Here is a 12,188-nt window from a genome sequence, read left to right on the forward strand (position 1 = left end):
AATTTGAATACTTTTTTAATAAAAGACCAAAGATTTATTTTTTATTTGATTATTGTACCAACTTTGAAAACAACACCAGAATAATAAACATATAATTATAAACAAACATGCAATCAGAAGCACTACTTTTACAATTAAAATATATAAAAAAGACCCAGCATAAAAACAAAACATTTTTCTCTCCTAATGCTAATGGTCAGTCAAACTAATCTGAAACTGCTATCGTTATACTGTCACACCCTCATATCACCAACAAACACAATTGAAAGACAATCGAACCGCGTAAAGTGACCACAGGCCACATAAATCAGAATCACACTTACCCAGAATAAAATCCTCACTGCGTAAAGCCCGGAGCTGTAATTTAGGCACCATTTGCTTTATTTGGGCTCGGATAAACGTGATAAGGGTACTAACGGGCTATTCCTATGTGTAATTAGCTAACTGCCCCAGATAGTAATTTGACTTCAAGGAGGTTTATTATTACTTAACTACCGCTTACGGACCCAGAGGAGTTGTGGCTCAAAGAACTGAACAAACCTAATTTACTCTTTTTTGCAAAAACAACGCTGCGCGTGTACTATGACATGGTATTACAATTCAATTACGGTTATTTAAACAGATTACTGCCTTTCCGTTTTAAGATTACTGTCTCTTTTAATTTGTACGTTTTCTTTTTTTGGTAAATTGAACAAATAAGGTTTTTAAACTTTATTTAAATAATAACTTTGCTTTGAAGGTTTCGTTCTTTAATGTCTCAAAGGTCGTTCATATTACCAAGCTAATGATCCCAAGTAATGATTACATATTATTGTGTCGCGATTCCTTACCTGAAACAAACAATTAATATAAGTAAATAGGTATCATACATACATAGTTGCTAATAAGTTTAATGTTTTAATAATTGTTCGTTAAAGTTTTACTTAAATCGAAAAAGGTTTCCAATTTACATGAAAAATTTAAATAATTTTTGATATAATTAATAAAGATATTGTTGAATAAACTAAGCTACTACATATAACAATAATTATATATATGGATTTTGTTTAACATAAACACAGACAAGCCCTCCTGGTGACCAGACACGTTTTTCTTTTGGCTCTCGGTGGCATATTAAAATTTTACGTCAACCTTCATCCAACGGTGACAGCGATGGCCAGAATGATCGAGTATAAAGTAGAATAAAATCCCTGTGTCATATAATTCTTTACCCTTGAGAGACCTCAGACAATACCCCTAATTAGTGCCATATGAACGTTTGATATTGTCTCAGCTCTTTTAATTTGACATACGTTTAATAGCGCAATTTAATTATGCTTTCTTTTGAACCGAAAATTAGCGTTTTAATGAACGTTCTAATTTAACAATGTTTGTGATTAATTTTGGCAGGTAAATTATAAAGTATAAAAGAGTATTGTTATAGGATTTTCATAACAATTACTATAGTGTAAACTTTAAATTATAAATGTAACGCTTTGCAATTAATTGATTGAACATAATCAAATTTACAATTTATTAACATAATATATACATATATACAGTATGGCAAAAATATTTTCACATAGAGCATGTAACGCATTCGTGTACTATGAAATAAATCAAGGAAATATTACATTGTCTTTACCTACTAGCGGTTTCCTAATTACTCCTCAATTAATGAACACAAAACACTCTCGTCGAGACGATTAATTGAACCGAATTTCATATCCACACCAAGTATGACGTCAACAAAGATAATAAAAACATCATCACGTCCTTATTCAAATGAGCGTTTAGGGCGTTAGTCCTTCATTTGCTAAAAACGTTCTACTTGAATATTTCTTCGCCATCTTAATTTGTACGTGACTCAGAAAGTTAATTAGCGAAATTACGAGATCCACTCGAGTGGATTTTTTGTTCTAGACTTGTCCTTTGCTATTCAGACACGACCATTGTGGAAAATTAAATTAACATTTGAAATAGTGAGCCTAGATAGCGCGTGGTTAGTTTTGCATTTCATATTTCATGTCGGTTTTCTTTTAATTTTGAATTATAATTGGCTATAAAATAATGAATAAAAGTAATGTGATTGTTTATTTTTGTATTTTCATATCATTCCTTAGTTTTTTTTTTTTGGATAATCTTTTAACTTACTCTCTAAGAACAATTTCACTGTTTTTTTTTTATTTTGACGAGAATAATAAAGCTATCAATGCATATTGCATATAAACATCATATTTAGGTTTTTTTTAATAATTACTACAAATTTTTCTCAAAGCAACAAAATATAAGGTCATTGTCTAACAATATACGGTCTATTACCTATGTACGATTCGACCTGTCAAAACATACTATGACTATGCTAGAAACATAATATGCATTCCACCTCCTCATACATAGCGTGAGCATGCAATGCACGTCACTTGTCAGGCTCATGTTAAATATCAAATTACGAGTTCACGTTCCTACCGAATTATAATATGATAATGACGTACATTCCCGGCAGAGGAGCTAAGAACTTCGGATAATTAAGCTGTGCTTTACATATACGATTATATCGCGCGAAAAATAAGACGTGGCACTAACACGGTCTAAGAGAATAGGCTTTATAATATGATACCCTATACTAAATAATGTATTATTAGGACCAAAGCAATGAAATATTTTGTAGGTACCCCTTTCGATTTGCAAAAAAAAATTGCACTGTAGAGTCGTTTTAAGAAGTGACTCTACATAAGTGTTCAAAAAGTATAATCGTGGTGAAATTTGTCTAAACTACAATAAAATTCGTACAAGTAAGTTCACTTCCGTTTCTTCCTAATCTAACGTCATTAATATAAGAGTCCAAGAGTGATAGCAGTGAGATATTTGCAATTCCAACTCAATGCTTTATGAGTTTTATGTGCCATCCAATCTTTACGATATCCTTGCAAGTTGACTCTGCACGAATAATGCCTCTCGTGTTATGTAACTGCGATACTCGGATGTCTGAAGGCCTTTTTATATGCCTCTGAAATAGACATTTTATTATACACTACTCGACCACGACTATGTCGTTTTTACGCCTCGGAGCGGCCCTCTCCAAATAAAACAAGGGAGAAAGTGCCTCTAGCGAACACGCATTAAATTTCGGATTGTAACTTTTTTCTTACTGCCGAAGTATTTATGTACTTTTATATTTCGTAAGAACAATCCATTTCAAACGTTACATTAGTTACTTGCAAGATTATACAGAATTATGTGTTACTTTGTGAAATGAAGATTTTTAATACCATAGGTACCTGAATTAATTATTTTATAATTAAGTTCAAAATATTTTAATTTCTCCACTTATTCGCATATTATATTTATAACGATAAGAAATAATGAAGTAAAATTTACAAATTACCATTTCAAAAAGCTTAGAGGGGACTTAGAAAAATTATAAATAGCAACATAGTATATAGATACTACTTGTATCTATACAACAAATATCCGAATTCTCATCGAAGAAACTTGTCAGAAAAACTCTATGACATCCCTCGAGGATTGAAAAGCGAAACATTATCAATTAAAGGTTATTGCGGTGGCCGGAGTCAGTCCAAAACTGCCTCAGCCATACGAAGTTTCGTCTTCAGATGCCAATAGTTGGCAAGACCATTACTGAGCTTATTGGCTCGAGACACGGGACCCGTCACGATCGGCAATAACTCGGATTTAACGACTAACTCCAAGTATTCCGATATCTGGAATTAATGTCGGGTGACATTGAACTGACGAGGAACTTAACTCATATGTAATGGCCGGAGTAATCATATTCTGGTAGTAAAATCTGCATATGAAAACTCTACGTCGTTTCGTATTCAAATAGCTAATTACTAAGGCATAAATCTCACTGCCTTAACTACTGAATTAAGTCTTGATGTTAAAGTATTAGGTATAGAGATATATTATCTAAGTTAAGTTTTAGAAATCTACTTTAAGGTACCTGTTTTAAATTGTAAGAATACTAATAAGTAGATAATAATATTACTTGTACTGCTGCAAAAAAATACGAGCTAAACGTCTTAACGTTTTTCTACAATTTCAAAAGAATATCTTTCGTAATACAATCCAGAGAAGGCAAGCGTGTCAAATATAATTTCAAGTGTCATTTATATTAGGTACGAGCAAAAATAAAACCAAGAAAAATACGTACATACATATGCCCATAATACACAGATGTGCACCGAAAAATCCAGAAACATAGTGTAATAAAAACAGAGGCTTTGCCACGTGACGTTAGTCGAGTGACCTGCGAGGGATTAAAAGTGTAATCCTCTCAGGACATCGTCTCAAAGTGAACTTACGGAAAGACAGGGTTTTATAAGCATGGAACGGAATACTGTCATAATATGAATATATTAATGACTTGCGGTGGCGTGAATAAAAGATGCGTTCTAAACCTTGCTGGGGAAATTAAATAACGTTACCTTTGGTTAATTTGGCTTATGCTTAATGTATCGTGTTTATCATGGATTATGTTCATTAAATATGTGACATTTAGAAAGCACAGCGGTGGTTTAATCCATATAAGTGAAGTCCCATGTCCCCGTAGTGGGGTAAGGGGCAGATGCATTATGCATACATCTGTTTCACTGATCGATTTTTCTTTAGGGACAAGTAGGTGATCAGCCTTCTGTGTCCTACCAGACCGAGACACCGGGAATCGAACCCAGGACCCCTCGGTTCTACGCTCACGCCACAGAATACATAATAGTAGCTAAACGCTACAGAACGGACACTCTCCGCCTCCCGCCAAAATTAAACACTTACCTCACCCCGCACGATCAGACATGTTATGGTACCCATTTCCCCGCAAGGACGATACCAACGACGTCTTTAGACGAAACGCAACGAAGATTGACAACATTAATCAAATTGACTTAAAGCAATTTTATTATTTTGGATTTGTGATTATCGTTTTTCGTAGAAAATGGTTAGATATTGTGCTGTTTACGGATGTATTTCATCAAAAAAACGCGAATTTTTTTTTACGCTAGTCACAAATGTGCCAACCATAAAGAGTTTACACACACATTTGCAGTCTCTACAGTGTGACTGTCAAAACTATAATTTTGTATGGAGTGTCCGGGGTGTGCTCACGCGTCAACCACTGTACCAATGAGGCGGTCATCCTCCGTATCCTCATATTTTATTTTATGTTTTATGTTTAATCCATATACATTAGACATATTATATGCAGAAGTTGGTATTAAGAATGGAAGTGCATACGTTTCTTTCTTTTTCACGCATAGAAACTGATGAACTGTTTTTTTTAAGCTATTCGATATGAAATACCTAAGATTATTGACTGACTTGAATATGAAACTGTATATTATTTGAAGAACGTCGAAGTAAAGTAAGATTAATTTCAAACTCTATAATAGGTTTGTTTAAGTTTTGCTAAGCTTAGAACTAGATGGCGCTGTATCAAAGGATATATGCTGAAGAAGTACAGAGTAACATAGACATAATCAAATTAACATTATATCACATAATATCCTGTTAAATCTAGATCTATTAATTAAAACATGAAATACAAACTAATCTGTCAATTAAATTGACCTTAATTGTATCGTTATAAACCGGGTAACGTATTCTAAGCCCATTTCAACAATTTATCATTGTTAGTCTCAAACTAATGAACATTATTTCATCTAATATTTATATACGTTACACATAATTTATTACATAGGTTTAATTAACCAAATATCAAGTGTTCTACGTAACGTGATTATAGTGGGTGGAATCTAGGGACAACCTTTATACGACCTTACCAACATCTAAACAGAGAATATCGTGTGAAATTGTGAAACTGTAGGGACACTTTTAAACAAAATACTTGTACGTGATGGAAATTCTCCATTTAAACTGAAACGTAAATTTCAGTTTGGTATGCATGAATTAAATTATTTTTTGACAATATTGTGAATTTAATTATCGTGTTTTTCGGGTTTCACGTATTGTGGCGATGTAATTCACGTTAACTTAAATATAAAATTTTTGAACATAAATTTCATTAAAAATAAAATTCAATTAAAAAGTAAAGATACAAATCTTCCGTTTAAAAATGATCTTGTTATCTTACCAATAACAAACCATAAACAGCAATAAATAAAACGAACAATACAATTTTTACAAATACGACCTTTTATTAATAACTTTTATGTTTAATGTGTCGCGTAAACTTTGATATTTACGTCTTTTGGCTAAGTTTGTATGATGTTTATAAAGATACGAAAAATACTTCTCGGTAAGCATATAAAACTTTGTGATGGTGTTTACTACGAGCTTCGAAAGGTTTATATATGTTAGCTGTTTACAACTTCATAAAAAACACAATACGTATAAACTACATAATCGTTATAGCTCTCTACTTTTGTGAGATTAAACAAGGTGACCTTTAACAAATAGTAAGTAACAATCTAAGAAATCTGAATTGTAATACCTATTATGTTGTATATCCTACATAAATCAATATTAATCTTGTCCATAAATTGGCCAGGCGTGTCATTAATACCTCCTTATTTATATATGTACCTATAAATTGTTTATCTTGAAGTACGTAATTTCTTTTTAATCGTTTATAGAGTTGTTCATAAATATTTGTAACAATTATTCCCCAATACGTTTTTATGGTTCAGTTAATAATTTTAAAAACCGTGGATTTTCATTACATTTATACTTTTAGTCTCACATATAAAGGCTGATCTGACATGTTTCAAAAAAAGAAAAAAGGTATGAAATATATAAAGGGTCTATTTATAACTCACTCTTGAACCGCCCTTGACCTAAATTTGGCAACAATAAAAACTACTAAGAAATCTGTCTGCAATTTACTTAACAAGTTCTTCGAAAATAGAACCTACAACACGTTACGTAAAGAGTACAAAAAACGGAATTTACATAAATACCCATCGCATAAACGTCATTATGGATATATTACATGACATTATACGTCAAATTTTGCCAAAATGGAGTGCGATCGGGCGTCACAACATAACTTCCCGTTAAACTGATGTTATAATAGTTCTAATATAAGACCCTCTGGGGAAATTTGTTTGATCGGTCTGATATTATGTATTAAGTGTTTAGTCGAAATGTGTTACCGTAATTTCATAAAATGTAGCTAGCTATACAAAGCTTTCTGCATGTGTAATCTGTATAATATATTGGTTACAAATATTTTTAATATTTATGTGTTATGTGAGTTTTCTCCCTATACTCTACCATACAACTGTGACTGTACTAAATGCAAAGGCGACTGCAAGAAGTTTTCGTAGTAAGTATTCTATCAATTTTATATTTAAAATATTAAATATATTGCTTCAATAAAACAAGTTTAAACAATTTATTAACGTTTATTTAATTAATCAACGCAATGCAGTCCTAAATCGCCAAGTCGCTTGTGCAATACCAGACGTTTCTCGACATATAATCCATACTAGGTATAAATAATATTATAAATGCGAAAGTCTGTCTGTCTGTCTGTTACTCAATCACGCCTGAGCTACTGAACCAATTTTCCTGAAATTTGGTATGGAGATATTTTGATACCCAAGAAAGGACATGGGCTACTTTTTATCCCGGGAAAATGACGCAATCCCGAAAATCCCACGGCGACGGGAACTATTCGGGTTTTTCTTTGACTGCGCGGGCGAAGCCGCGGGCGGAAACCTAGTATTCATATAAATGATATTATAGCAACCACTACATTCAACTAAAGCATACCAAATATAATGAAACACTGTGATACACACACGGATAATTAAACAACTAGCTAATCGATTGTAATGAAATATGAACTCGTGGACTAATTTACTAAATGCAGTGCTACTGATAAATGTTATTAGCTATGAAACTGCCGCTCTTTCCTACTGTTCCGTAATTTATAATGAAGTTAGGGAACATTATGTAATCATGTTTTCAACTAAGTTAATTGATTAGTGCTAAACTATACAGACTGGACACATACGATTGACAGAATTGGGAGTTTATTTATAAAGACAATAATTATTATTATTGTAGAAGATAAGAGTTTCTAAACGCACCAAAGATAATTTCAAATTATAATAAAGTATAAGTAAAAGTAGACCAGAAAACAAACCATGATATTCTTATTCTTAACGATATAAGATTGCACAGGAAAAAGTTAGATATTTATAAAATTTATTATTTATATAAACATTTCTTACCTGTTACTACACTCTTAATGTAAGCACTTTTTAGATTTATGTACTTAAAAATGAATTAAAGATATCAGTAACAGTATAAATTATTGTAATTACTTAGTATCAATTAAGCAATTAAATCGCAATTCTGATACTTATGTAATTTTAATGCTCTCACCTAATGCATACATGAATCCAATATTGGTATCTAATACCTAACAATGGCCTAGACCGATACGCTTTTATCATTTTACCAATTTGTAGCTTTAATGAGAATCACTACATAGTATAAAACAAAGTCGCTTTCTCTGTCCCTATGTCCCTTTAGTATGCTTAAATCTTTAAAACTACGCAACGGATTTTGACGCGGTTTTTTTAATAGATAGAGTGATTCAATAGAAAGGTTTTAGTATATAATTTATTAGGTTTGAGACAAGGCGGGCGAAGCCGAGGGCGATGAGCTAGTCCACCATAAATGTTCAATTGCAGCCATATAAAATAGATTTTAATCACGATAGCATTTCCTTCATTTAAATGTGTTCTTAATAAATACAGAATCATTATTCATTCATAATATTCATGATTATGATAGATGTTTTAAAAAAAAGTTATTGTAGTAAACTCGATACACTGGTTTATTATGAATACAGAAAAGCGGGTCGGAATAATCTCGAGCGTTTTACATAGAAATGTGATGTTATAAAGTGATAACAGTTTTTACAAGAAAACACAATATGGAATAAAATTGTTATTATCTACTTTGTGACGAGAAAACTTTCCTTTTGCATAGAAGTTAGTATTGTACCTATCGTAGGTAACGGCAAAGGGATGTGGTTATTTGGAAATCAATACACATTAATTGACTATTAAATTTGCGTTTAATTTCTAATTAATGTCAAATAATTATCAAGTTGTTTAATCAATTTAGTACTTATAAACTTTTCTTATGTAAAAAATATAATTTTTATTAATGACTATAATACACTCAATTTACACAATGAAACACTGTGAAACAAAACATCAAATAAGTACAATATTATGTAAAATGGGTCTCTCAATCAATGTCATACGCACTCAAATTTTGATGCGCTCTTAATTTGAATGGATGCACTATCCATACAGTGACCTATAACTATTCAACAATTAAGTCAATCGACCATAAAATATACAAATGAGCATTTCACAATACTCCTGTCCTTGTATATCCCGCGTGAATGAACAAATGAGACTTAACTCAAATTGCAGCGGCCTTTCTAGATCATTGAATTTATGGATTAACCCTTGCTTCTGGAGTGTTCACAAAACCCCAATAGCATTGCAAGGAGCAGGTAGCGTGACGAAGGTCTTGCACAACCGTAGTAGATATTAACCGATGCGCATACGCATCGTCACACACGCAATCAAGCAACCGCCGAAATGTACCGCAACATCGCTGTGAGTACTTATTGTATAATATGTGATTGATATAAGATTGATCGTAATCATTGTTTTGATTAGTGGTTTAGTGAAAAGATAAGAATGTGGTGAAGCATTGTTAACAAGAGCTTAATCCTACACTACGAACGATTTAAGGAACAAATCCAATGGAAAGCAAAGGGAGACACTTGACAAATTATTTGTTATATTAGATTCAAGAAGTGAATTTATATATTTCAAATCATAAATATGAAACTCTTCAATTTCTCTTCATTTACTTGAACAACAACTTAATATATATAAATCTCGTGTCACAATGTTTGTCCTCAATCAACCTAATCCACTTAACCGATTATAATAAAATTCGCACACCATGTGCAGTTCGATCCAACTTGAGAGATAGGATAGTTTAAATCTCAAATCGTTTTAGAGAAAGCGGGGGGTAAGCTAGTAATATTATAAAAAAGCAATTTTAATATACCTTGTTGGACCTCTTAAAGACATCAACTAATAACTAGGCAAATAACATGACGTAAGAAATATTGATTGTATTTTTTATTACAGTTAGTTTTGGCCGCCATAGTCACCAGCCATCTGTGCCTTGCGAACCCTGTACCAGATCCCACATTCGGAACTCACAGAACTCAGTAAGTTTTATATAAAGTGTTTATTCATCATCATCAGCCCATATACGTTCCCACTGCTGGGACACGGGCCTCCTATGAGGGTACAGGCCATAATCCACCACGCTGGCCAAGTGCGGGTTGGCGGATGACACATGTCGTCGAACTTTTTGTTTTTTTTTTAATTCTTCGACATGTCGGTTTCCTCACGATGTTTTCCTTCACCGTTCGAGCAGTGGTGATGTTACAACATGCGCAGATAAATTGAAAAATCAATTTATTTCCTGCGCGCTCGCCTGGTCTCGAACCACGGACTTATCGATTCGAAGTCCGAGGTCTCACCACTGAGCCACCACTGCTCTGTGTGTGTATTATTATAAAGTGTATATTAATACAATGTAATTAATTCTGAAAGAACACATGGAGACACTAGGGAGTAATTAGATGTGAAGTACTCGCTCTACGTGAGTATTATAAATTATTATTCCACTAACACAATGTTATGGTCGTCCAGAAATACATATCTTATTGTTTTATATAAAATCATAGTATTTGTACTTTTTCGAAGTGATTAAAAACGATAAACCACGGTTTATGATTATATTATGAATTTAAGGTTTATGTAGAGTTAATAAATTAAAGTAACCTACATAAAATATAAAACTGAAAAGACACGTGATTTTTTGGATGAAAATTTTGAACAAATAAAACGTTATCAATGTGTTGTAGTCAGTTGGCTAAAATAAACGAATGCAAACAATTCGATTAAACACAAAAAGGGATTTGGAGGTTTATTAAGCTCTCCATCGCAATATTGTTGAGTAAAACGTATAATTTACCAACAAATAATGAATTCTAAATGGAACAAATAATAAATATTCGAATTGATAGATCCGATTTCTTTTGCAAAACGGCTTTTCGCAAGTTTCTATGCGACAATGTATTTGTGTCGTATAAATTTGCTTTATATTTTTATTCATTGAGTTTTATCCTACCGCATGAGTTGATAAATATATTGTATTCGTCTTATCTATTAGGTTGCGTTGTATACAATACAATATTCAAAATAAAACATGAGAAAAATAAATTAAGTAAATATGTAAATGAACAATGTTCGTTACTTGAATTAGTTCATCACTTGATCAAAAAATTAAATTTTACCATTCAGTTTTTCTTCTCCATATTTTGTGACGTCATAATCATAATATCTGTTAATTATTGAAACCCATTGATAGAAAAAAGTAATTGTTTAAGAAAATTGTAAATAAAAGATACTAAAGTTGTAACTATTGTAAAATATTTAACAGTAATAAAGGCTTATTTTGTTTTATTTTATTTATTTATTTAATCATAGTAAATAATATTATATATCTTATTCCGTCTTCCAGCATCAGGATCCACGTCCCATCCGAAGTGCATACAGTCCACCACCACCATGTGGAAACCGTGCCCGTCGTGAGAGAAGTGCCCGTGGTACACACCGTCCCTGTCATCAAGCCTGTACCTGTGTACAACACTGTACACGTCCCCGTTGTGAAGACAGTGGCCATCGAAAAACCCGTCTTTGTTCCCGTCAGAGAGCACTACAGCAGCTACTTACATTGATCTAAATACTTAGGGCCTTAGTAATAAACTTTTTTTATCCAATGTTTTGTCCCTTTCACTCCCGTGCTGGGGACAAAACAATGGTTACCAATGGTAATAAAGTTTATTAGTAAGGAAGTTAGTACTCGTCAAAGCTTTAATAGATAGTTAATGGTGACTGATGATGATGAAGCGGAAAAGATTACAGTAATTAGAAATAATTATTGTGATCTCACGACGATCTCAGTGAATAGTCACATTCTTCGTAGATTAAAAATACAACATTAAAGTTTGGATTTTTTGTTTTTGGTTTCATTGCTCTAACCTTAATAATTATTAAGACCGCCCCGATAATGATAAGGCCGCCCCGTTACACATATTAAAGCTGTAACTT

The 12,188-nt window shown here is 32.5% G+C and overlaps 2 protein-coding genes across 3 annotated transcripts in view; one reads left to right on the forward strand and one right to left on the reverse strand.

Moving 5' to 3' along the window:
- The window catches only part of LOC123698986 (semaphorin-1A), a 234,839-nt gene that overhangs the window by 189,130 nt on the left and 33,521 nt on the right, over positions 1-12,188 (reverse strand). The gene's annotated exons all lie outside the window — the stretch shown is intronic.
- On the forward strand, positions 9,536-12,095 carry LOC123699009. Its single transcript, XM_045645868.1, has 3 exons — positions 9,536-9,605; positions 10,152-10,234; positions 11,599-12,095. The coding sequence occupies exons 1-3, from the start codon at positions 9,588-9,590 to the stop codon at positions 11,813-11,815; spliced, it is 318 nt and encodes a 105-aa protein (XP_045501824.1). The 5' UTR covers positions 9,536-9,587; the 3' UTR covers positions 11,816-12,095.

The sequence above is a fragment of the Colias croceus genome, chromosome 17 (genome assembly GCF_905220415.1).
Source record: "Colias croceus chromosome 17, ilColCroc2.1".
Taxonomy (NCBI): Eukaryota; Metazoa; Arthropoda; class Insecta; order Lepidoptera; family Pieridae; genus Colias; species Colias croceus.

What these genes read in the sequence shown, in the direction of transcription:
- LOC123699009 (XM_045645868.1), top strand. An exon ending in TTCGGAACTCACAGAACTCA is followed by an intron (nt 10,235 to 11,598) that starts GTAAGTTTTATA and finishes TCCGTCTTCCAG; the next exon opens with CATCAGGATCCACGTCCCAT.